The 27,547-nt window shown below is 44.3% G+C and overlaps 1 protein-coding gene across 1 annotated transcript; it reads right to left on the bottom strand.

The window, feature by feature from the left end:
* On the bottom strand, positions 1-26,784 carry FBXO32 (F-box protein 32). The gene is made up of 9 exons (XM_067290185.1): positions 26,574-26,784; positions 21,998-22,110; positions 20,237-20,286; positions 19,436-19,528; positions 12,014-12,107; positions 10,966-11,150; positions 7,177-7,359; positions 5,890-6,033; positions 1-5,179 (listed from the first exon to the last, which is right to left on the bottom strand). The coding sequence occupies exons 1-9, from the start codon at positions 26,687-26,689 to the stop codon at positions 5,090-5,092; spliced, it is 1,068 nt and encodes a 355-aa protein (XP_067146286.1). The 5' UTR covers positions 26,690-26,784; the 3' UTR covers positions 1-5,089.
* Positions 26,785-27,547: the final 763 nt, after the last annotated feature.

Below are 27,547 nucleotides of genomic sequence, written 5' to 3'. Positions count from 1 at the left end.
TTCACATTGTTTGAACATTTATTGCAATTCAGTGTCAAAAATGTTTTACAAAAATACATTACTGTCTGCACAGAACAGCTGTAAAAAGTTGAACATGCAAGGGAAGAGAAAAAGTGTGCAAATTTATATGGAAGGATTTTAACCACACAATAATATTAAATAGAAGCCTTACTATACAAGGGATGCCTTTCACTTCATACCATCTCTAGTCACAACTTTAAGGAAAAACAAAACAAAACACAAGCTCTCTTCCATATATAAGTAGGTATTTATAATTACTGTAGATCTTAAAAATTAGCATATTTGCTATTTCAAATTAAAGTGTCCTCTCTGTAGCTGACCTGTTAGCATTCTGTAAAGCACGTAATGGCTGCAGAAACGCAAGTCCCACCCTCAGCTGCCCTCCCAGGAGGGAAAAGGCAGCACTTGGTCAACCAAGGAGGAAATTTCTCTGGTGTTCAGGGTATTAACACAGTAGAGACTGCATGTCAAGGACAAGATATATTTATTCTCCCTGGGACCAGATCCTGCAAAACCTATTCACTACTAATGAAATCACTGGAGGAAGATGATGTGGGATACAAAGTAGGAAAATTCTCATGCACCCTGGCAGCCACACACCAACAGTGGCGTGGATGACCGGTCATGTCTTCAGAGCGCTTAACAAGCATCATTATAAGCAATGAGCTGAGTGAAGCAAGACAAGCACAACACTGCAGTCTCAACCTTGTAACAGAGTCTTTAAAACTGATCAGCCATCAGCTCCACAGGGCATCTGTCCCCCCCTCCACCCCAAACAGCCCAGCTACAAAGAGTGGCATTTTAATTTAAAGCTATTCCTTTTTGGCAAGGTGCTGATTCATGGGGAAGCTGTGCAAAGGGTTTGTAAGAACACCCCCGGAGGACAACGCTGGTTTGCTGTACGAAGCAGAAGATAAGCATGAGACAGCATGTCTGATTTATTAGCTATTTGGCAGAATTTGAAGTGTTCCTGCTCTATTTCAAATGTAGCTACTAAGGGCTAAGGAATTTTCTGGGCAAAGAAAAGCTAGTTAACTACCTGCAGATGGTGTAGGAGATAGTTTTGCAAGAGTCAAACACAAATGGGAACACAAACTGTCACTACTGGAGTTCAAAACCTGGGAGGGGAAGACAAAAATAAAAAAAGATATTCCCATATACAGAAAGTGGCAGGGTGCAATTAAATGTTTACATACAAAGCATGTCTGCAGAGCAACACAAGTTTTCCTAATCACTTCAGGAAATAAAAGGATCTAGAAACTCAGCAATAAAAAAAGAAACCCAAACAATAAAAGAGCAAGTGCACACATTTTATCAAACTTTACCATCCCATGGTTAGTATAAACAGCTTAGAGTATGTACAGCTGAAATTGTGCCTCTTGAAGTGGCTATCACATTAAAGCTAACTTCACACACTTGCCTCTTCTAGAAAGCTGAAACACTAAGATCTCTCTCCTTTTCTTAGCCTCCATCCTCCTCCATCCCCAGCATGGATCTGTTTCTCCTCTTTACAGCACCGCATTCAACACTGTTGCGCTGGTTAATACAGTCGTTCCACTGACGATAAGTCACATCTCTTTGGATTTATGCTGGCAGGAAAAAGCCCAAAGACAGTAAAACCCTCCTGTCATAGTGTGAAAACTGATGCACGCCTAATGGAAACACATCCACTAGCTCAAAGCTGAACTGTCACTTGAAAAGAACATTCTATTGCCAAAATACAGGTAAAAGCCTGTTTTCCATTCACAATAGCTATACCGGAATTGTCCTAGAATGAAGAGTTTTTTCGTGCAAGGGCAGCCTTGCACTCTCCTGCCTAGAAACCCATGTTATCACAGTAGTTCTTGTTACCCTGCCATCCTAAGCCAAGCAGATGCCTTTGCACTGCTAAAGTACCAATGGTTTTAAGTGGTTAGACTAAGGTCTTTGGATGCAAACAGCATTGTTTTAACACAGAAATAGTACTGAATTCACCACAGTATTGCACCGTACCAGTCATTGTAGCACAAGGTCTTATCTGACAGCTGCTGTAGCAGAACACGACTGAGGCAGTAACTGAATGAAGCACAGTATTTCTTTTCCTAGCAGACTTGTTTAGTTAGTTTTGTTCTTTAACTCAGTAGTTACTTGGTTTTCTGCTGCTTTGGATGCCGACAGCAATGTTGCAGGGCCCTGCACAAGTAACACAAGTGGTTTTGTTTGTACAAATAAATCAATCCTCAGCACTTTGGCCCTTTAAGATTATGTAGAGATCAAGAAATCAGGAAAGAACCTCTAATTGAAATAAGCTTTCTAAACAGGAGCCTCCGTTGCACCTTGTTAGGCATGTTGTCAGTATTATCCATGCAGAGGACACAGTCAACTATTTGCTCAGGACCAGAGAAGGGCTGATAGAGGCAAAGGTTGGAGCTGAGACGTTCCCAAATCACAGCCGAGTGCTGGGATTACCTGTCTCTTTGGGCAGGGAATGCATGAGGCCAAGTTTAAACCTGAGCTTAATTTCACCCAACATCACAATCTCACAGCGGGTAAGTTTTATTCAATAAGTAAAACCTCAGACTAAAGCAGATTATTAAGATGACCCAACATTTCATTCTGAAATACCATTGCATCCCCAGACACAACAGGCCAACTCGCTATGGATGGGGGAAGCAAGTGTACAAAATAAACCAGCCCAAAGTCGGAGCTGCAGAGGGTCACACAAGTCCTCTCACTGCTAGAAGAGGGAACAACAAGAATCTCCAAATACAGTGGCAACACTTCACTTACAGGTTCCTGTCCTCAACACCCACTTTCACCAAGCCAAATTTCAGCCTCATTAACCCACTGCCATCAGTGTGGGAGTGAAAACAAACTGGCCTCCTTCATTCATGAAGAAATACCCCCAACAAGCTCAAGCTCATTTTTTTCAAGGTAACAGCTTTTAAATCACTTTCAGCTGACATGACTATAATCAGCAGACTTATGCTTTTCACCAGCAGTCAAGCTGATGGACAGGGCATCAACACGAAGATAGAGAAGGTTCCCTATCTAGCATGTTTTTTCCTTTTCCCTGGACAGTGCCAAGCTCTTTGCCATGATTAAGAGTAGCACTGGCTCCTAGAGTTTTCCAGAAGAAAAACTTCTTTGCTTTTGGAATACAGCAGAATGGCAGTTCTTGTCAGTCTTGTCCTCGCTTTCCCTTCCCAAGGTGTCTACCTCCCTTCCCTACTGTCCATCTAGAGAAGGCTTTTTCCCTTTTTGCATCTATTCCAAGAGTATGCAATGTGATTTAGCTTGCAAAAATGCAAATACTGTCAATTTATATATATAACAGCTGCAGAAACATGTTGAAAGTCAGTTATAAAAATGTAAAAAAAGGAACAGAATATTTAACAATAATTAACTCAAGTAGTTCTTCCTGAATTGTCCTGAGTACTCCTCTTCCTCACAATTCTTTCTACATAGTAACACACAACCCACTAATATTTACCCTCCTGAGGTACCCTGCTTACATCATGCACAGAGAAAGTGCTATACAGGAAATCTACTGGCTAATGGCAAAAACTTTCCAATGCGGGTTTTCAAGTTCTTGTACATTAGCTGGAGTCTTCCAGCTCCAGCTTAGTGAAAAAGTGCAGAATTACATGCAACAGAGAGGACTGAAAGCCAAGTCTGTGCCACAATGAAGTAAGCACAAGTCTGGTCACTTGCTCCACAGGACTAAAATTTAGTTCTAGTGTTAGACGATCCCATAAAGAAGGTCAGCACTGGAAGGAGAATGGACTACATGGGTCTTTTCCATTCCCTTAGCATGCAGAAATAATTGAAGATGTCAAGTTGCCATCTTGGAAATTGCTTATCTCAGTCCTGACTGCACTTTTTAGAAAAGCACCAACTGGTTTCTTTGTACTGTCTCTCACATCACCCTAAATTTCAGTAGTCCAAGACTAAACAGGATGCTGCCAATCTTTCAGTGATTAAGAACCACATCATTTCACTAGATTCAATGGCCCATTTCTCCCTACATTTTACCAGCTGTAAGATGATTCAATTCATTTGACAGCAGTGGGAATAGAGAGCAGTGTACGTTGGGAAAATAAGGAAAAGATGGACTTGAAGAACCAGATTCTAATCTCACTTGGGATTTCAACCAGTGCAAGTAACTTAGTGGAGCAGATATGAATTTACACTGTGAGATTAAATCCAGTCCCTTACTTCACTGCAACAGAACTTCCTCCTTTTTAGATAATTTTCATCCTTGTGGCTTTTCTTTTTCCTTTTGCTTAGTTTTTCATAAAACCAACCAACTAAAAGAGGATAAAGTCTTAGGTATTCATATGGTGCCTATCATCTAGGCATTCAAGCACTGAGTAAAGCAAGAAAATTAATGTAAAGAGGTAAGCATTAATGCAAGAAAAGATGCTTACTATCATAAACATTTCCCTTTAAATCATTGTACAAAATACAAAAGTTCACATTGTACACTGGATTTTTGTTTGAAAGGTACTCAATCTATTAGAGGTAGAAAATGGTATGGTGCAATTCTGTTTTGTAAGTAGGCTAGAGTTCTATGCTAAGTATTTCAGAATGTGTCTTTTTTAAAAAACATAAATTATTAAACTTGTCACAGGGATATTTTTCATAAATATTTTTAAAACATCATACTTATAAATATGTATGCTAAATAAAACCAGATGGAGAAACAGTTCAACAGTCCTAGCCTCATATTGCTTTCTCTCAATTTTTAGAAACAAACCAAGAAAGTTCTCAAATGGCTGCGGGGCAAATTCAGTTTTAACTTCTAAAAACAAAAATGAAGTTTCTGCCCTGTATCTTGTACTCTGATCAGAAAAAAGGGACTCTGTACAACATGCTGCATTTATACACCAGTCCTATGGAAGTCTGTATTCCTTAAGTGTTGTGCATCAGTGAGCAATTTCACCTTTCGTCTCCAAGATACTCTTGTTCCTTGACTCAGGAGCTTCAAACAAACATGAATATTTACACTATTTACAAATGGAGTGTCCAAGCTCAGTGGCATAAAGTGTCCTGTAAGAATTGCAAAAGCAAAAGTGATGACCCAAGTTCAGAATCTGAACAAGTTGATAAAGTCTTGCGGTGAAAGAGAAGTGGAGCAAGTCTCTGGGTTGTTGGCTGTGCAAGGGTGATCAGTGCCCTGGGAAAGGAGAAAACAGCTTCATTTAGAGATTGCAGAATGGGTGCCACAGCACCAGCCAACTTAGTGCTGCCCTTCTGCCAGATATCCTGCTTGCAAACAGATAGAGCAGAGCCCAAAATAATATTTATACTCTTGCCAAAGATGACAGCTCAGAACAAGGCTTCAGATTTTAGGGACTACTGTCAAGTCAAGGAAAATAAAACCAGCAAAGATCCCATTCACTCTTTTACCCTCTTCTGAGGAATCAGAAGCCAGAGTCTACCACCAGCTACAGAACTTTAAATTCAGAGATGTGCCATGGATATCAACACAATGGCTAGCAGATTTGTCCTGGGTTTCTTTGTAGCCACCAGCTCTGGTCCCAGCTAATCCTGCTGCCAAGACCTCCATCCCCATGTAAAGGGTGGCAACAGTAGCATGCTGGCAGTGCTAAGATACTATTTACCATGGGCAGTCCTACAGTACACCCATCTACCTCTGCTTTCCCTCCAGCCTTGATGGCAATTACTCTTGTTCAATGATGAGAAGGTGGGATCTCTGAAGCTAAGGAGAAAGGGCCTTAACAGTTAAGATTAAGGAAAACACTAGGTTATACAGACAAAGGAATTGCAGCACCTGAACCAAGCTGCAGTCAGTGGAAGCAGTGGGTGCTCCATGGCCCTAAGACACCTGCCCCTGAACAAGTCTGTCCCACCAACACCTCCTACCTTCCAGGAGAGGATGTGGCAGTGCCTGCACAGCTGCAGCGTATCACCATACTGCTCCTTCCGCGGGTAACACCTTATGAGTTTGAAGTACATCTTTTTCCAATCCAGCTGTCCCTTGTCAGATAAGATTAGCCGTTTACGAATCTTAAAGATAAAAAACACAGAATTGTAGCTGGCTACACAAAGAAACCCAGAGTTTGCTTTCTCCAACCCTTGTTCTCCTTGTCTTCTGTACAAGTAACGTTATCTTTGCTGGTCCCATAACAGTTCCTGTATAACAGGAAGAAAAGTTCTGCTCTGAGTGTTCCACTACAATGTGCTTCCTTGCAGCAACACCCTCACACAATACCATTATCAGGGTCTATCCTCATTTCTTGACTATTACTGTATGATAACCTGAAACCTTGGGAGCTATTTCATACTACTCTAGCTGCTGTTCCTAGCTGGCAGGATAGCAAGTATAATCATAGTTAACAGTTTCAGAAGTGAGTGTGTTTTGCTCCTTTGCTGACTCTAAGCCTTAGTGATTTGTCATGCTTCCAGCTTGTGAGATTTTTTTTTTTTTTTTTTTTTTTTTTTTTTTTAAAAAAGGGTTCACTGGTTGCAGAGACTGGATTTGAATGTACTTGCTAACAGAAGTGACTTTCCCTGGAGTCACTTCCAAATTCAGATCCAGAGTGAACAGATAAGAGACTGAGTCAGCAGATTATTTGGCATATGATCCCTGAAGTACAGAGGTCTGGTGTAAACACCCCAGATATTCACTCATAAATTAAGATTTTTTTTCTTTAATTTAAAGACACCAGATGTGGGTAGCAGCAGGGCTAGCTTTCGCATACCATCCTGTCACTCATGGAACAGTTCAGAGGGGAATTTCTTGTTGTAAATGGCAAAAGGGTAGGACTCATTCCTCATGGACCACATTCACAGAGACTGTCCATGATGATGCCAGTCCCTGGGACATCGTGGTTATTGCTGGAGCTAGACTGCACGTTTTTCCTGCACACGTGGGACAAGCAACCATGACCTGCAGTTATCACCTGGATCAGGGCTGAAGCGCACCATATGACTAATGCCTCAGGCTCCTATTTCAGGAATCACTGCTGCAGCAATTCAAAACCCCCTCAGTAAATCTTTATGACTGTTCTCATGCCAACCTGCAATATCACCTTGCAGCACAGTCCTCAGATTCAAGAGGCAGCCAAATAAGAATGGTCTGCCTACAGGTGTTCATCCACTAGTGGGTAACAACAAGCAACGGATGGGTATTTGCATCTCTTCCTGTACCTGTCTGTCTGTGAAGTGGTACTGGCAGAGTTTTTTCCACAGCAGCCGGTCTTCACTGAGCACTTGCAAGTCAGGAGCCACTTGACCAAGGCTAACCAGGTCTCTCCCATCACTCAGTCGCTGCATGATGTTTAATTGCAAACACAATGGTAGGTCTGTGAAAGTAGTTCCTTTAAAGGCAGGCTGAAGAAAAAAGAAAAAAGAGAAAACTGAGTTAGAGGAAGCTGAAGACTCGAGCAATTCTAGCTTGTAGTAGAGTTGCTACTTTAAGCACTACTACTCCTTACACACCAAGTAAGCAGTACTTCCCTCTCCTGAATAAAGACAGAAAGTGACCTTCTACTCTAGGACAACATTTGAGTTATCTTCAAGGAGGGCAGTGTTTATTCGTGCTACAGCAGTACTTAGAAGCTGAGTCACAGTCCAAGTCTCCCTCCCCTTTTCCTTTCCATCCTTCCCACATCCATACTCAACAGTCCCCAAAAGCATCTCTGCCAGCTTTCACTGTGGCTGGACAGCAACTACATTGTGCTATTAGACAGTAACCGTTCAGGTGTCTGACACAAGGGAGGTCAGTGCTACTCCTCAACTTCAGCTTTCTCTTACATGTTAAAAGAGCATGAGATTCCCAGCAACACGTGTTTTAGCTTATATCATCACAGGATCCCACTGTAACCACAGAATGGCTGATGAATACCAGCAGCAGGATTTTCTCTGCATGGTTTCCCAGGTCACTGCTGGCAGTACTAACCTTTCCTCCAGGAGCACTAAGGACCTGCCTCTTTCCCCCATCAATCCCCATAGCTGCAAACAGTTTTGCAGACTGTTTAGCCATGTCACAGCACATGCTAGCCTGAAGAGCTGAAAGCTGTCATCATCCCCAGCTCACCTTTGCCTGGTCTACACAGGCTCCAGAACAGTTTTGTGGGTCCACAAGAAGGAACAACCCCAGGGCAAATAAACCATGACAGATTAGCAAGGCCTGCACTCAGGGAAAATCCAAGGCACAGACAGGAGCAAAGAATCAACAAGAACCAGAATCCAGGTTCCAGCTGTTCCAAAAAGAGCCCCAGCCTTATTAAGGCAAACAGCAGCCTTTAGGATTGGCCCAATGAAGAAACAATGTTAAACAGATGTGCCAAGTTTCTCATTTACCCTGTGCAGAGATGCTGCTATTTTAAGTTGTGGAGTCACATCACCCGCTTTGCAATTGGCATACAAACACAAAGCATGTGGGCTGCCATCAACAGGGCAAAACTGCATGAGGCTGTTTTTAATCATATGGTCCCATCGCTATCCATTTGATGGTATCTGAAACTTTAAGGGCGTCACAAATGTCTGTACACAAATGGTTCCCACTTTCCCACTGCTGTAAGGGTCACAGTTAGTCTACAAGAGGATCCCTCTTTCCTTGCAGCTCTCCCAACCTGGCTGGACTGTGCAGCACTGACCTCTTCCAGCAGAACTGTGATCTCTTATTAAATGCATCATTTTAGGCCTTATGACTGTCAGTTCCACCAGCAACAGATAGAGGCCTGAAACAACAACTCCAGAAGGAGCAAACTGTCTCAGTCATCTCCAGAAAGTATTTGTTCCAAAGCCTACACACGACAATTTTAATGTTGGCATTGTGAACTATTTCCCCAATCATTTCAGCATAAACAATGCTGCTCCTGTTCTTATCTCCCAGCCCCAGGCAGCCTCATCCACTACTTTTCAGCAGTTTCCAATTCACTCCTATTTCACTTTGACTATTTCCATAACAAGTTGTTTGCTCTTGAAACAAGACAGCTCCTCCAACACTTGTTAAAAGCAAAGCTGCAAGCATACTGCCTGTGTAGTTCACCTAGATTGAAGAGGGAGGCAGAGAACAATTCTTTTTTAGTCCTGAAGCTGGTCCATCTCCTGTTTTCTATGCAGCAGGCTCAGAGTCCCTGCAAGCTGAGGTCATATTTAGGGGTAGGAGGACTGCACTGAAGCCTTGGATCACCTCCAGCTCATCTCCCTTTCCCTCTGCTGTCCTTTCTATTCTCCTACACATCCTCCAGGGCAGAAAGCTTAAAGAAAAGGTTTAATAAGGCAGAGCATGCAAAGCTAAGCTCAGAGGCTCTTGATTCAAACAACTAAGCACATACTTATGTCTTATTATTGAAGAAACCAGTATGACTCAAGTAAATCCTTACAGGTTTTCCAAATCAGTGCCAGAGACTTATCTCGCTACTTGCCTTCCCTCAGTACTCCTTTCCAGGAGTTTTCAAACATTACTTTTTTTGGAGAAAGAACACAGATTAGATCAGAGCAGACCATTATGCTGTCACTTTCTGGACAGAGGTTTTTAAAGTAACTATTCAGTATTTTGCAAGTTGATTTTTTTTTTTTGTTAAGAGTTTAGGTCTTGGCTGTTGCAAGACATTTTTCCCTGCTTCAGAAATACCAGAAGCACTCAGTTCACTCACTGTAAGCAACTGGCTGCACAGGACTGAGCTCGTTCTTCCTTCCTCTTAGCTCAGCTTTTTTCTCTAGCTTGACCTGAATTCATCTTCGGTAGTGCAAAAAGTTACATTTTTGCAAACTCTGCATCTGGAGCCCTTAAAACAAGGCATTTATATTATTTATAAATGTGTCTATAAACCTATGCTTAAGTAAATGTACAGCCACTGCAGGATAAGGCAGCACTGCAGTTACAGGTCTTCCAAACTCCCAGGACCTCAGAATTCATTTTCCTCAGTGTTCTGCCACTTATTAACCTCTAATTGAAGGACTGAAAATCATTTCCTGGTGCTCCCCAGACAATGCAGCCATTTAGAAGTGATAAAAGCAGGTACTTCGTTTAATGCTTGGTAAATGCCTCTGTGGTTGACTCACCAGTGAGGCGAGAAAAGGTGCTTTTTATATTCCCTTAGGCCATGCCTAAGGTAAACAGGAATTTCCCAGTCCATTTCACTACTTTTGACTCCTAGGAGGGGCACACTGACACGTAGGCCAGCACTGAGAGAAGACATCATCATCACCCACGTCCAAGAGTCCCCTCTCCTGGCAATACATCAGTCCAGCTCAAACATGCTGGGGAGACTACCAACACAGTTTCTTAGAGTAAGCATCTGTGCAAGGTAAAGTGGACCAAGTTCAGAATTGATTCACACACAAAGGCCAGGTTAGGAGTTTATCAACTAATGTCTCTTTGCCCATCCCTACAGATGTTGGGAAAACACATGAAAGCAGGACTTGTCTGGCTGGAATGGCCAGCTCCAGATTACTGCAAGAATCATTGGTGTTTTCAACCAGGACGCATTAAATTGTGTGTCTGTTTAGAAGTTTGCACTTAAATTACAGATTAAGCAAATTAAAAAGAAAACAGATTTTGAGGGGAACTTCTCAGTTTGAGAGAGACTTCAAACTGACTTTTTGTACTGAGGCCTGATCTCTGAAGACTCTCCGGAGGAAGGAGACTGTTCCCTGCCCAGCTCTGTTCATACAGCACTTCACAGCCCTACAGGACTCAAGTCACAGTCTGTAACCAGTACTAGTCTGATCCTGGACTGTGTATGTTGAGTTGGTTAGGGATCTAACCCATTAACACTTTTAAGAGAACTGTAATGGCTATTACTGATTTTGAACCAAAGAACACATGTAGTACTAGCAAGGAAGCCATGTATTTGGGCAACACCAGTTCCTTCCCCAGTGCTCACACTGAAAGTACATAGCGGGATACAGCCACCCAAATGAGAGCTGCTACACAAGATTTCATGAAGGAACCATGTTATTTCTGGCCTTCAGATTCATGCTTACCCTGGTGATTTGAATGTTGTTCAGCTGCTGCTGCCAATGGAGAATAGTCTCCATTCTGTGCACCCACATGTTGATGTTTCCAACCAGCACAGACTTGCCAACACGTTGAACCAAGGTGCAGAGGGACGTGTAGAGAGTCTGCAGCAATTCCCTTATTAGCCTGATGTTCTGCTGATCTTCAAGGACTTTGGAGGAACAGAAAGGGTTAAAAGTGGGACCTGCCCAAGTGCTTGTTCTGAATTTGTTTCTGGGGGAAGTCAAGTTACCTGCTATTATCTGAGGCCAAGAGATAGCAAACCTTTTTTTAAAAAGGGCACAACAGGTTAGATAGCAGATAAACAGATCCTCTCCCAGGATAAACAGATGAGATACTTGCCCTTTCTACAGCACTTCTCATTTCTAGCCACTGGAGATTGGCCAGCTTTGCCCTCCAATGTGTGAGAGGTTATCTATGCACACCTCTTCCTTCATTTACCCTGCTGATGACAGCTGATGAAGAGACAGCTCAGGATCTCCTTCTTTGTACATATACACACAAGGGTGCTCTCAATACCTAGGGTTCACCCAGAGCTCAAGCATTAGGAAGGGAAGCAACACATCTTGAGCGCAAGTCAGCCCTCACTGGGAGACCCAGAGGTGAAGACAGCCCGCAAGCTTTCCTTTCCCCTGGAGGAGTGGCAGTACTTGATACAAGCAAACTGGAGACAAGGGAGCAGCAAAGACTGTAGATCTGCCAGGCCTGGAGGCAGAAACTGCAATGTCTTCTGCAGTTAGAAACTGGATTGTCAATAGGATGCAGAATGAGTGTACTAAGGGAAATAAAATGAGAAATTGCCTCCTGGACACCTATGAAGATACAGACATGTCTTCCCACTCTTCCCCTCTTAGTCCTTCACTCAGGAAAAAGAAAGTGGAATTAAACTATAGAAACAAATGATAGTGTCTCCTTCACCCCTATCTTGCACTGCCTATCTGTTCTTGAGGATGTGGTTCATAACAAGAACATCAGATTAAGTGAAACTCCCCCACCCTAGGATTTGTTTCTTACCTTTCTGCACCACTTTTTCCAAAATGTTCATGTAGTTCTTCTGGGCAATGCCACTCAGTGACGTCAGCTGAGACTTTGCTATCAGCTCCAACAGCTGTGGATAAAAATAGAAGTTGCAAGGCTTAGAGTAGAGATAAATTTCTAATCTTGACTCCTAGTCATGTGACACAGCAAAACAGTTCAGATGCTTGTTTGCTGCTTGAAAATAAAAGGTAGACCCAGCCACAGAGCAAGCCAGGGCAAAGGGGGAGAGAGCAGACACTAAGTAATTAAATCCACATGGGGGGGGAAATAAGAAGCATTCTAATGATCTTTAGGCAGAAACTTTATTCATGGTTCAAAGATGCAGAGAAACCACAGAGCAGTGCTCAGACTGACAGCACCTATTCACACTGAGGGAACAATGAATGGCAGACGTCACTGTCCTTCACTGGTGCATAAACAAGTAGTGTCATAAGGGAACACGAGCAAATTCCTGTTTGGAGGGGGATATTATTGATGGGGCACTAATGAGAATCAGATTCCACAATTTACGTCAAACTCATTGGTTGCATGGGTTTTGTCAGTGCACTGTCACCAAGACTGAAAGGTTAAGGACTATATTTTAAAAACCAACCCCTCCCCTAAAAAAAAAAAAAAAAAAAAAAAAAAAAAAAAAAAAAACACCCTTATTCCCCCAAGATTTCCTCCTCTGCTCAGCTGTTACAGCTGTAACAATATACTAAGCCATTCACCTTCCACTGTTTGTCCTTGTTTACTTGATAATCTTCCCTAACATAAATCTCCCTTTTACTTTCGATTATGATTTGCTTCCTGTCACAGTGATCTTCTGACTTATGTACTAGCTGCATGCTGAATTTGGGTTGCAGTAATGAAAGGAAGCATTTCCCAGGGGGAAGATACCCTCTCCCCTGGTTTTGTGCTGCCAGAAGAACCATCATGGAAGCTTTCCTCTGGATCATGTTCTGCAGAACATGTGGTCTGTGATCTTTCAAGCCTTTCTCACTTCCTCCCTTCCCCCAACATTATATAAATACACAGACTGTCCACATGTTATTCCGTTTGTTTTGGATGTACATACCCTTCTGTTTTAATTTAGAAGGGAAAGGAAAAACCTTTTATGCTACAAATCAATCAACACATTACCACATGACTAGCTTATTAATCCTTTATCATCTGTAGTTACGGTATCCCTTTGCTGGCACTGCAGAGAGTACAGAGAAGGTGCAAGTACTTATGTCAAGTAACTAAGATGGTTTTTGACAAGAGTTGATAAGTCATGAGTTGACCCGTTTGCCCTGTTATAAAAATGACAGGAATGTATCCATAAAGTTACAGGCAACTTGCCATGAAGCAGGGAGCTCAGAGAAGAGGTATTATTGCAACCATTTGCCCATTCTGCTCATCTCAGTCACTAGCATGTGACTGTCACTTAGGAGCGGTAAAGTTGCCTAGACTGACCCATCTCTTCTTCCGTTTACTTTCCAGACCAACACCATCAACAGATGGCCTTGAGTTTATGTTCTATTAATATCTTGCACCTCATATGACTGAAAGAAAACAAGATGAAAGAAGATGACCTACATTAACACTTCTGTGAAGGGCAGGCTGCCTGTTTTCTTGACTCACTATTTTGGGGAAACAAGATATGCAGGAGAGTCAGGTAGTATTTGCTGCACATGGCAGGATGACCTACTGAGGCCTCTCAGCTGAACTAGGACCACAAGGACTAGATACTCCTAGCACAAGGCTGCTCACAAGATGTTTGAAAAGTTTAAAAGCTTTTTCTAATTTCATAAAATATTGAAAGTAGAAAACAAAGTCAGTGCCACAAAGTAGTCTTTGCAATACTGAACTCTGCTTGTACTCAACCATGAGACCTTTGATTATAAAGATCAACTTGCCAGACTCCATCTGTGCAGTAGCCACACATGCACCCAAGTCAGCTCTTCTGTGCATAAACTGCTACCTCCAGAATGCACTTTTTTCCTACAACAGGCATGGAGACTGCTTCCTCCAGGCATGGTGGTAGCAATGCTGTGCCCTTCGCTAAAAACACTAAAATGCTCCCAAAGGATAAGCATCATGCAATGCAATACCATAAAAACAGACACTAGGGCCATTCTTTAAAAGGAACAAGGAAGACAATCTCAGCTCCTTGAAAAATGTTAAATTGGTATGAAATTAAGTTAGCCAAGAGAACAGATTCAAATTTGTCTTGCCTGTATTTATCAAGGTTCAATTTATGTTCAGTGAACCAGCTCAGATATCGTGTCACCTCCCTCCCCCTGCAGCAATAAACACAGGATGAAATTCCATATGAAAACTATGTTGTGAATATTTCTAGGACTACTCCACTCTCTAGGGGCTGCTGGCTGAAATGGATGGCCAAGTCTCCAAACCAAAACACATCTTTTTAGCCTTGTGTGCTCATATACAAGACATGTAAAACCAGTAAGTGATATGGTTCAGTCAGGCTCAGACCCATCCAGCCCCAAGAACTCCAGTGCATTGAAGGTCTTTTAGTGGTGACAAACCCAGCAAAGTATGGTCTCACATTTAATAGACTGCTAAATTTGGGTCTACAACATTATAAAAAGTCAGTGTTGTCATTTGCAGAATATAGAAGAAAAGCAGACTGATGAATTCAGATTAATGCTGAGTAGGGTAAAAAGGCTGGAGAACTGCAAACATGTTGCATTATGGTACAGTTGCATTAAGTACAGCCTGCACTTGACTGAGAGGGACAGATGGTAAGAGAGTGAAAAGGGAAAGGTTAACAGTAATTTTAAAAGGCCTGCCTTTCAAAAATGCTAAGTAATTGCATTCCAGCTGATTTTATTTGGAGCTGGGAGTCTAACATCTCCTGAAAATAGGGCATGAGATCCCAATTCATTCTTTGAACTCCTCAGAAGCAGGGAAGAAAGTGACCTGGTAGCTTTCTCCAGAGAGTCCTTCTTACTTCCTTGCTCCTATTTTGTTTGTTCTCAGGGACTGCAACAGCTAAGGAGAAGACACAAGATGAGACGCTGTGAGTTATTCCAGAGCCTCCACAAAGCTGGCAGGAGGCAGACAGCTTCCCCAGCAGGGCAAAAACCAGCTCACTTCCCTGCAGATGTCTTGGCTCTGTGGGACTTCAGAGCAAAGAGATACTCCAGGATTCCTATGCAGTTGGGGGAAGGGGATCCTGCTCCAACCCCACTAGCAACCAGTCTGAAGCACTTAGTGCAATGAGCCGCTTGGCTCTGGGAGTGTGGCAAGTCCTCCTATCCCCATAAACACACGAAAAATGAGCAGAGAGAAAGGAAGGAGCGACATGCAGCAGGAAACAAGGACCTGTGTTTCAGGACCCATGCATGCTGCTCTGCACTGAAGTGGTGCTGGGCACAGCACCACTTACGGACATGCTACAGTCAGATGGTGCTTTCTGGAGCTGTCCCAGTGCAGTAGCATGCAGTTAATCCATATCCCAAACAGCCCACAGCTAGGAGCTTACAGCACAAGGAGCCACAAAAGCCTCTCTGCAGGCCGCATAAGTCCCAAACTACTAAAATCTAAATCCACATTTGAACACCTACATCTGGGTAACCTAGGCTGCCTTCTGCAGGGATCCACCAACTCCTCCCAGCTGGGGAACTGGCTCTTAACATCTGAACTGCCAAGAGAAACTTACTGCAATGAAAATCTCCTCCCAAGCCCCTCTGCACTCACAGCCCACCACATTGTTTTGTGGCCAAAGTCATACTAGCTTTTCAGCTGGAAGGTAGAACAGCAGCAAAGTTAATGATTCATGGTGCAGGCACTGACAGATCTTCATAAGACAGCACTGAGCTGATATCCTTTCAGCACAGCATAGCTCCAAGAGTCCTGGAGCTAAGTGCAAAAGAATCCTAAAAAAAAAAAAAAAAAAAATTAAGAACCTACTTCAGCAGGCTGTACACTGTCTGGATCATAATATTTCAGAAGAGCTGTGCCCATACAGCTTAATCTGACCAAAGCTTTTATGAGCAGAAACAGGACCTTCCCTTGCGAGATGTTACTACATAGCCATCATGTGACAAATCCTTCTGAAAGCAACAGCTTGCCAGACCTCACCTGTCACCTGAGCAGAGATTTCTCTAAGGAGAACCAACAACTTTTGGGCTGCAGGCACTTTTACATCTCTGCTCATTTTACTTATGTTCACAGAAAATCTCCAGTCTGTTGTTTTTAATCTTTAAGAGCAGAGAAAGTAGAACTGCTTCAAGACTGAGAACAGTTTGGATCTACTGGGTCAATCCATCACTTCACTAGTCTGCTCTAAAAATGGAATACTTTCCTGTAACATGTAAGCAGATGCTACAGCTAAAGCTATCAGCAAAGACCAGGTTGAAGCACTAATACCTCTGCTTAGCACTTCCAGTGCTGTATCAGCAGACCATCAAGATTGATGTTGGAAGAAAGTTTCTTCTCCACTTCAGCTGCATGAACTCACTGGCTATAGCGGATGGTATTTGCTTGTAAAACACAAAATTCTTGCAGCTTACACCTCTATCTCAAAGAGGTGCTCCTTTTTAGGACAGAGCAGGGCACGCCAGGAACTCTAAGAAATTAGTTTGGGAATATCTTACAAAAGACTTCTGCACCACAGGAAAGAAAAACAGTGCTGAAATCACTACCAGGCTTATGTTCAGACTAATGCTGCAAGAAAGGCACTTCATGGACCAATCGTTCAGCCTGAAAGTCCATTTTGTTTTCAGAGGTATTGTATTGGTAATTCGCTTTTCTATAAAGAAAGGTTGGGTGTAACCAGCAGAATCATAAGCTTGTAGCTGTTTCTATCCCTTCTTTCTCTATGGTCATCCTCCTATTTTGTCCCTGCCTCCTATTCTAAGCACGCCTCCTTGGAGGACATTTGTTTGCTGACTAAATACTATGACATTGATCAGACACCCTGAGCAATGGGTGGAACTAGAGAACAAAGAGGGAGGGAAAGAAATTTTGCGTGCTCATATTCAAGGCATTTTCCATGTGACAAATTGCTCATCTGTGTTCTCTGGGAGGCCTGTGATTTGCAAAGGACCATAAACAAGATCGACATCCAGGCAGAGCTTTTCATGAGCAAATCTGGCACATAAGGTATTTTATGAGCAACTATCCACCAGAGACTTGGCTGACACAACCTTTTCATTTAAGAAGTCAGTTTTATATTTGATTACAGTACCAGGTTTAATATCTTTTTTTTAATCTGCCAAATCACACAAGTTAGCCTCAATTAGAAAGCTTCATACTTCTCAGTTGTGCTGTATCCTTAAAACTCCTGGGGGTGGGAGAAATAGTCTTAAAAGCTCAGCAGAGAGGTAGTTTGCAGAAACAAGAATACAAGCTGACTTTCATACAGTATATTGCTACTTTTGATACATAGCAGGGAGCAATAAGCCTGGAACTGAGAGTTATCTGTTTCCTTTTTTCTCTTTGGAAGTCCTTAAGCACCATGGATCAAACTCACTGATAAGGAAAGGCCAATCCAAGATCACAATAATTTTGGTTCATGTTACAGAGATGCTATTTTTACACTTGAACCTTGATTCCAATTACTCTAAACTCCCTTCTCCCACCCTTTTATGCTGGTCCTCAAAGGGAAAAAAGGGGGTGACTGTCAACCTTCGAGAGCCCCCTCTTCAATAGGCTGCACCAACTTGATTGCAATCTGAGTTTGCTCTTCAAAGAAATTCAACAGGAATGCCGCCTGATCCTTGCAGTCCTGCAAGAGACACCCATCATGTCAGACAAAGTCAGGCAGAGTACCAGGGGCTGATCACACAGCAGTCTGACCTGAGGCTGGATTTAGCACAGGCCTTTGGCAGATCTTCCACCTTTTGACCAGGAAAAATTCCCAGGGAAACTCTGGAGAGCCAAATACAAGTTCTATTTTATAAGTCTTCAATCAAATACAAGGGGAGGAATATCCTTTTTATAGGTATTACTTTGAAATAAAGAATTATAGCCTTTTATAGCTATTACTTTCCAAAATAATCCTCCTAAAGATGACAAGGCTGCATATATATCCAGTATCAGAAAACACTAAGCATCTCAGTCCTGATGACCATCTTCTCTGTGCAAGCAGAAAAACAAATTGTTCCAGGACCAGCAGAGCTAGGGAAGCCCAAGTTTCTGTGGAGCGGTATCCTGCTTTGCCTCCTACAGCATCCCCACTCCCTCCCACCACCCCTGCAGCACTGCTCCCAAGCCATTACCAGTGTCCTTCCTACACAGCAGGCAGTAAATCACCCAGGAGGCCTGTGCCCTACTCAGCATGGCAGAGGCTTTCATGGGATCCATTTGCCTGACCTAGACCTGACTAGACAACAGGTGAAGGGAGCAAACTGAGGTGAACCTGCTCAGATCATTTTTTTCTTTACAGACTTTTCATGACATTTGACTCAGCACAGGGAAAGCAACACCAGTGTTGCTTTCTCCAGAACCTAAAACCTAAACAGCTGGTGCCTCACCAGTGATTAACTGCTGATGAAATGTGAAAAGGAGCTGTTTATAAACAGCCTCAAGTTAATAACAGATTTTTAAGCTTATTGAATTCCAAGCCTTGATAAGCATTCTGAAATTTGAGATCAATTTGCAGATCACATGTACATAAACATACTAGCAGCCTCAGACCTTAAGATAACAAATACCCGTGAACACTACCACCCTTGGATCATCCTTCACTGGCTGTAAAGCCCTACATTGTTATGCAAAGGCAGAGCATGGGGAACTCTGACAGAAACACTGTGCTTACAACTCCTTGCTACAGGACTAAGGCTGTCAGGGCTAACCAAACACTTCACCCACTGAAACCGCTGCCAGTCAGACAACACTAAGAGCAACTGTGATCCTTGACAGAGAAATTCAGACCAGGGGACTCCAGAAGGTTCAGACCAACTTCTCACTCCCAGCACACTTGGCTCCCAAGTTTCTCCTGTATCACCTTACAGGTGGCAAATCTCATGGCACTCAGAAAGCCATGCAGGCTGATGTCTCAGCTTCCCATGCAAAGAGAGCCCTTTTGCACTATAACCTCTGCAGAGGTCCCCATGCTCCTTTTGGGACTGCAGGAATTGCATTTAGAAGCTCAACTGAGAAATCAGAAATAAGAAACAGTTAACTTCTACTTTTGCTTTTTCAAGCTTCATGACTAGGATGCTAGGATAAGGACAGGTCATCTTTATATCACCACCACCTCCCTGCGTCTCCACTTTAACAGATCCAAAATTAGGTCTTGGGGACGTATCCACAAAACTTCTATCAATTACTTTGTGAATAAAGCTCAACACCCCCCACATGCCAGCTTGGACCTCACTTTACCAGTGCTTCCCATCACCAGCTCGTGCTTGGTTTAGAGCCTCCACCAGCAACACAGCAAAATAAATCCTTGCTTACACTCACCCTCACAACATAGTTGAATCGTCTGGAGTCTAGGATAGCGCTTGAGAAGTCAAGTCTGTTGAAAGCTTCTCCCAAGGTGCAGTAACCATGGCGCTGAGAAGAAAAAGACTGGGTCATGTTTTGGCATATATAAATCCAGACAGCACCAGGGAGACGTGACCCAGGGCAACTCAATTTAGCAGGCTAATGGGTACGAACCATGGAACTAGCTCATTGCTGGAGGAGGCGAGCCTGTCTCCAGTGCAACTGCACTTATTGACGTCACCACTGAGCATAGTCCAACAGAGGTTGTGGTCGTTTCCCAAAAGTGATCCAAGCTCTGTTTATGACCCTTAGATCGCTCCACTCCATCCCTTCAGAATTTATGAGACAGAACAAGCAACACATTCCTAGGGCTCAATATATAGCAAAAGTTCACAGCGAGTGGCTTCTTAGGGCTGCTTCTCTCCATGAGTGCAACTGAACTGTTGTGATGAATTCCAACGGTTCTCCATGTTAGGACTGTACTGGGTGAAAGCCAAGAACTGTATTATGGCTTGGTCTGCAGTGGCTTTTTTTTTTTTTTTTTTTAAACAAAAACAAGGAAGCAAACAAGTCATATTTTAAACACATGTACAGAGCCCTGCACAGCAAGTCCTGGCTCCCGATTAGGGCTTAAAATCATTACTGTGATTCCAACCACAAGCCAAATCTTCCACTTATTTCTAAGAGCCTCTGCTGATTTATAATTGCCTAGGATCTTCCATTGCTTGGAAAAAATAGCATGAAAAGGGAACAAAGATTACCTATGCTAGCACTTACCTCTTTTGTGCTTCCCTTGTGAACATAGATCCACTTCTCTTGGTGGAAATCTGTTTAGACAAAGACATTTTGCTCAGTTAATTCCTTACTTTGCAGAAGGCTGAATCTCTGTTCTGCTCACGCAACGTTATCACTGTCCTTTTAGTGCCACTGAAGTTATTTTGGGTTTACACCACCGCACCTGAAACCAAAACTAGCAACTTGCTGAGCTGCTTTGTTTCCATACTGCTTCAGCTGAGACAGTGGCCCTGAGCCTCAGAAAGGTTTTGTTAGTGATGCAGCTCAAGACTGTAAATGTTTAATCTGTCAGCTGCAGATATACCATAGCACCTCCTCTTCTTTGGTCCCAGACAGCAAGTGTGGCTGACAGCCAGGTTTTGTTGTTATTGATTTTATTAACTATTCATTACCTTGGTTACAGGCTTGGGATTGAATGTCAAAACCGAAGTTGAGCAAAAATGTCATGAGACACCAGGCATGTGGGAGAGCTTTTAGCAATGAGGTCAGGCTCAGAGGAGCATGCTTGTGCTTGTAACTAACCTTCCAAAAAAGAAAAATCTACTTGGGACCAAAAATTTCCATATTTCTAATTTCCCCTCCCTTCCCTCAGAAAGGGGATTTAGCCCCATCCACTCCCCAAAATAACTTCCTTACACCCACCACACACTCAGTTTGTCCTTTCCGTAACAGCAGTTTTATTCTGCTCAATTCTTTTCCACCCCATTCTCACATGGGCTCAGACCCTTGCTTCACTCTGCACTGGCAATTCAACAGCTAGCATGAAAAAGAATCCTCTTCCCATCCTGCAAGACTTTTCCTTAAAGGAGACATTGTGCCCCTGTAGTCTTTTTCCCCCTAAAGATGCAGTGATGTACTTATGCATGGTAACGGGAGCCCAGGGGATGAATCCAGGCACAGGCATACAGCTCCTGCATCAGGCCCTTTTAAACTAGTAGGTCAAGTCAGAATCCAGCCAGGAACTGTCATGGTAACATTTGTTTGTTCACACAGGGTGAACCAAAGGCACAGAGGGGCCAGATTTTGGCATCAGTTTCTGAAATCCTGGGGGATGTACAATGAGCTAATACTAGTGTGGGAATCTTAACTCATTTCCTCTGTGTATGTTTACATTTGTAGCCTTCCTCTCTATTAACTTGGGTACCTATCTTGCAATCAGATCAACGCAGACCTTGCTGTCTCTGTGGGCTCCCACAAGTTGTCCCACAGAGCACCCTCTGAGACCCCAGCTGCTTGCTGTGTATACAGCAAGACTTCAAACCTTCCATTGTTTTGAGCAAGCTCAAACCTTATTTCATTTTTCATGCACTTTGCCCAGAGATAGGATCAAAGCTCACATTCAGGCTTGTAGCCTCCAGTAATATTGATTCATACTCAACATGCATATGGAAGGAAGAATAAATTTAGTCTGTTGAGCACAGGAAATCTTCAGGGGAAAAACTGGAATTGGTTCATTTGAATGTACCATAGGAAAAAATTACCCTCCTTCTGACAAATACAAATGACAAAAGTCTGAACACAACAAGCACAACTCCTCAAAGCAGGGATTACTAACAGGGGCATAAATCTTCACATTAAACTGCATCCAAGTTCTGTACTTAGGTCAAACATGGGCACAAAGCCCTTCAAGATACTCTGGAAGAGTTCTCAAGTGCTGTACAAAAACCCATAGATCTGAAGTGTTTTCCATTCTCCTCCTGCAACAATTTTTTTTTTTTTTTTTTAAAAGCCCAGACATCTTACACTGGATCTTGGCTTTGTTATTCAGCAGATCTTTTTTTCTCTTCTTGGCAGCAACATCATAGTTCAGGCTGTTGAAGAGATTCTCTTTGTTGTGATCTTCCTTTTTACAAAAGCTGTAAGAGATACAAAGCAAAGTTTCTGTTTATTTCTGCAGTCCACTGAACAGTTTCCTGTAAGGAGAGAAAACACAGGTTTTCACTGTAAACTGAAGTTGCCTCCTTGCAAGCTGCTCTAAAAAGGTCTGGATGAAGTTTTAGCATTCAGTAATGTTGTTGCTATATGAGCTTCCAGTGCCTCATTTCTGTGCTAGTTAACATATACATACCGATGGGAACAGAAAACGCAGATAACTTAGCTCTGGGACACTTTTTAACAGCATTCTCATCCTCCCTTTAACTTGTTTGTATGTTTATGGTAACATCATTTCTTCCTACTGTAGGTGGTAGATCCCTCTCAGCCAGCCAGACTTCCATGCAAGGACATTTACACATTGCTGAGGACATGTACATATTCAAATTATTTATTAATAAAAAATAGTCTCTACATCACTAGCTTTCAAGCTTACAGGAAAAGCTCAGCTGATGATCACATTTGGCTGGTGGCTTTCCCAGCTTCACAGACTAGTGACCATATGCACTAACAGCTAGGATCTCTTGTCCAAGATTGTTTGCCTGCTGTATTTGCTGGAGCTCTGCTTTAACTGTATTATGTGAAGTGAGCTATAATCCTCCCCGTTTTTCTTTGAAGGGAATGAAAGACTATTTATAAAGAGGTTGTGTATCAAGATCTTCATGTTCTGCAGACCTCCAAATCAGCAGATCCAAGCAGCAAAATGTGAAACTGAGAAGTCCTGGGCAGCCTCACTGCTGTTGCCCAGATGTCTGCAGGTGGCAAAGGGGAAGGCAGCACCTTCCAGGAGCTTTAGTGATGGCCCTGCACTGGAGCCCCTGGCAGACGGCATGCTGCCAAGAGCAGCAGGGATGCCTCACAGGTGCTGGGGAGAAAACAAGCAATGCATCCAGGAGAACAAAAGAGCGCCTCCCCTCTGCTCTAGCAGCTTGCAAAGGAAGGGGAGACAGCTATCAGCATATCAAAATCAGAGGAATGGTCCCAAGTGTCTCTTTGTATCACTAACAGCTGCTACAGCAGCATTAATCTTGTGATACTCCCGGAGCTCAGGCAGGTGCTGCAGTGTGCTGCTTCTCAAGGTGCTCTGCGAGCTTCCTGTGCAAGAACTGCACGGGTAAGCAGTCTCCTCTGCAAAGACCCTTATGTGGCCAGGCTGCTTCCTTTCTACAGAGCTAGTGTTTACATTGTTTAGCCTCAGAAGAATGACATGAACACCATACACTCACACTTCCTCCAACAGCTGTTCAGCACAGACTCCTGCAGAGGAATGAAGCCTGCAGGACAAGGCTCCTCACTTCCCCCACTACTGAGTGGAATCATCTCACCCAATGCCAACCTAGGCCTGTAGCCAAAAGGAGACAGGAGGTTTGCAGTCTCTTGACACAGCCACACCACCAGCATGCACAGAAATGAAGTGGCAGGCCCTCACCCTGAAGCACTGAGCCTGTGTTTCAGCCCATGAGGGACCTGGTTTCATTTGGGAGGCAGCCTGCTCTAGCAGGCTCCAGGCAGGGTGGCACCTCCATGCTAGAGGTAGAGAAAGCCCTCTCCCAGCCTCAGGACCTGGGTTGAGGCTTTTCACCATGAGTCTTGGCATCTCCTTCCCACTCCCCTGGGCACCACAGCTCTTGTCCTAGGAAGCCACCTCTTCCACAGGCTTCATTGCAACACCTCCAGAAGAGAAGCAGTGAGGCAGATGGGCAATATTCACAGCAACTGCAGCTCCAGGAACCTGACATGTCTACCAGCAGTTAACTGGGCAGTTCCCAGGGTTAGAAGAACCTAAACATCAGCTGCTGATTTCCACCATTAATGTGGCTTAGCTGGAGGGACCAAAACCAGAGAAAGACAGAATACAGTAGTATGGAAGAAGTGTTTTGAGTGGTTCAAGTTTATATTTTATCAAAGTTGCACAAAATCATGACAGGTGTCCAGGTTAATTAACATTCCCAATGATGAGGCAGAATTCAAGCATAAGAGCATGAGACAGACCTGTTTTACATCTTACATGTCAACAGTACACCCTTGACTGTTGACTTCCTTCTGAATGACTCTGTAATCTGAAACCTTCATAACAGCACTGGATGAATTCCAGTATGGGAGGCAGATTATTTCTTGTTTATGTACTGCCAAATTTCCACATACTTCTCCAAGGCATCTTGACAGGCTGAACAGTTGAGCATCAGAACCTGGCAGTTTGAGGATCTTGGTCCAAGAGTGCTGTGTCATCGCCTCACTTTTTAATAGGAAATAGGATGCAAAAAATCCATGCCAAGCTCAATATTCTGAGCTCAGTCACAACAGCCCGTGCAGACATTCTTCTACTTATTTACAAAACAGATGCTTTGGATTCTAAACTAGATTTTTAAAGCTTGCATAAAGGAGGGCAAGAGATAAAGAGCTACCACCTAAATCTGCCTGCACAGCAAGATCTCATTTGTACAGCTCATAGCAGGTTCCTGTTTGCTCCAAGTCACTTCTGTCACATACATTGCTGTTTCATCTCTCAGCCTGGTTCCAGCCTACCCAAATCTCACTGTGCACAGCTGAAAAGATGTAGCTCTGCAGGAAAAGTTTGGTTTTGACAGGAGCAATCTGGTCAGAGATCATCCATACTGTAATAAAGACTGCCAGCCCATAACTATACAGTACTAGGCAGCTTAACTGCCTTTTTGTTGTTGTTGTTTTGTAGGGTAATCAAGCATCACATAATGTGTGTTATTTATCATCTGGGAAAGATTTATGGCTTTGGATGCACCATATTTCTCCAACTCCAAAACTGTTATGCCTAAGGAAGCGTTTGCTCCTGGAGAAGGAGAGAGGGATACCACAGAAGTTTCCTAGTGAAGGTGGCAGTGGGCCAGAAGACTTTCAGTGACACTCCTTAAGGTCACATTCCTGAGGCAGTGGGGCAGCAATTGTTTTGACATTTTCTTCAATACAAGCAGGATCAGGAATAAAAGGTCACCACTGCCCAGCCTATTTCTGAATTACAGCATGTCACTAACCAATCACCCCCTTCGCAGCCTTGCATTACATAGAGCTTTGCAGCTCTATTTTTGTAGGAAACTCTTGGTTACAGCTAGAGCAGCACAGCCCACAGTACCCACACACACTCGCAAGCTGAGCTCTGCAGCAGCACGTACAGGCACCGGGAGCCGTACAGGTAAAGCAGGAGATTTACCCCCAATACGCTTAACAGCCCTGGATGCCCTGCTAATCCCCCACCCCCATAATCAAGGGAAGTCAAGTTGTGGTTATGGACTTATTTACTGGAATATAGATGCCAGCTGATGACTCATAGGTGATTTACAGCACAGCACCATGTGATTCAGTAGGTTGCACAGTTGCGGCAGGGTTTTGAGAACTACATTTTGAGAGGTGAAATTTCAGCACTTGGGGGCTTGCTGGGTCAGTGGATGCCTTCCTTCCAAACGCAGCCCTGCTCCGAGCAGGCACAGTCACCCACAACAGGCACAGGATTATATCTGGCCTCAGATGAGGTGCCTTAAACCTGTGACCACACGGCTTAGCAGCTGAAGGGAAGGATCTGGGATTGCCATGCAACACGAGCCCTATATCCTTCCCAGGCGACCTTGGGAGCAACACCGACCCGCGCTTATGCAGCTAGCGGAGGACCTCGGAGAGGACAGATGCCACACAAGGGACAACCTTTCCAGAGTACATACACCAGATGTTTTGTTGCCCCACTACCCTACTGCTTCATGGGGTAAACTATAGCAAGGGGGTTAACATCACCTCCTGGACAGACCGCAACAGGCTGTAAACTTCAGAGAACAAGGACAAAAAAGGCACCAGCCAGTTACGAAGGAGCACAGGAGGCGAGATCCTGCTCCACAAAACTCAGAATATGCCTTTTTATTTTGTAGCTTATACATCAAGCCAAGAGCAAGGCCACTAAACATCTCCGTAAGCAGCAGCTTTCCATAAACAAAAGCAGATCTGTTTAGTGGCCCACAGTCGAGGACGCGCCAGGGCAATGGAGTACCCGACCCTGCCATAACACGTCTACGCCAGCTACGCTCACGAAAACAAGCAGCCCCCGCGCACGCCGTCTCCGCGGCGGGCGCTCTCCCAAGGGCGCCGAGGCAGCCGCGACGCCGGCGGGGCCGCAGCCGCCGCGGGCCGAGCCGGGGGCGCCGCCGCCGCTCGCCGGGGGGGGGGGGGGCGGGTTTAAGAGCACCCACCACACCAGGGCGGTCACGCCCGCAGACCCCCCCCCCCCCCGTTCCTGCTGCTTCCCGCTGGCCACGCCGACCCGCCCGCCCCCGGCGGGGCGCAGCGTCCATCTTAGGGCACCCCCGGCCCCGCGCCATAATGGCAGCGCGGGCGCCCCGCAGCACGGAGCCCCCCGGCGGCGGCGCGCGCCGCCCCCCACCGCGTCGCCGAGCAGCGGGGACCGGGGGGACGGGATGGCGGCGGCTACCTGCTGATATCGCCCACGTAGCCGCCGCTCTTCTCGTCGAGGAAGCGCGTCCAGCCGTCGGCTGTCTTCACCCAGCTCTGCCCGGGGGAGCGCCAGTCCTGCCCCAGGAACGGCATGGCGGCGAGGCGCGACGGAGCGGAGCGCGGCGGTGCGCAGCCGGTGCGGATCGGGTCGGGCCAAAGCGCCGCAGCGGGGCTATGGGCGCTGCGCCGCGCCGCGCTATTTATGCGGCGGCGCCGCGCCGTGTTGCCGGAAGCGCGGCGCTGGCCCGGCCCCCGCCGCCGCCGCCGCACGTGGCGGTGTTTACGGGCGCCGCCCCGCGGGCGCCCGCCCTCGAGGAACAGCGCGGGGCGGGAGCGGGGCCCGGGGGCGCGGCGAGGGCGGCGGGGCTGCGCGCCGAGCGCGGCTGGGGGCGGCCGCGGCCCCGCGGTGCTCCGCGCCCCGGTAACCCGCCCCCGTGCGCAGCCCCACGGCGGCGGCGGCAGCTGTGTTTGCAAATAACAATAATAAGTTACGTATACGCGTAGCTTGTATATATTATACACACACACAGATAAGTGTGCGGGTACACGCGTATGTATATATGTCTATGTATATATGCAGATACATGCATGCAAACATGCATGCATCTATATATATATATATAAAAGCACATATAAATATATAGTTACATATAAATAGCACGTTTTTCCTATAGAAAGATTTATATATATGAACAATTCTACATGAAAATGTAATTATATAAAAGCAACTGTGTATAAAGTTATTTTCTATATAAAATTTAATATTCTATGTTAGTATTAATTGATAAATATTAATATAAACCACACACCTATATATATACATAACACAAATATGCATATAAAAATGTATGCATATTCATACATGCATTTTATACATCAACATGTTTCACATATTTATATATAATGAATTTATATTTTGTTTATAAAACATGTGAATAATAAATGCATATG

The sequence above is a fragment of the Apteryx mantelli genome, chromosome 2 (assembly GCF_036417845.1).
Source record: "Apteryx mantelli isolate bAptMan1 chromosome 2, bAptMan1.hap1, whole genome shotgun sequence".
In the NCBI taxonomy this organism is placed as follows: Eukaryota; Metazoa; Chordata; class Aves; order Apterygiformes; family Apterygidae; genus Apteryx; species Apteryx mantelli.
This window is presented reverse-complemented; position numbering and strand designations above follow the sequence as displayed.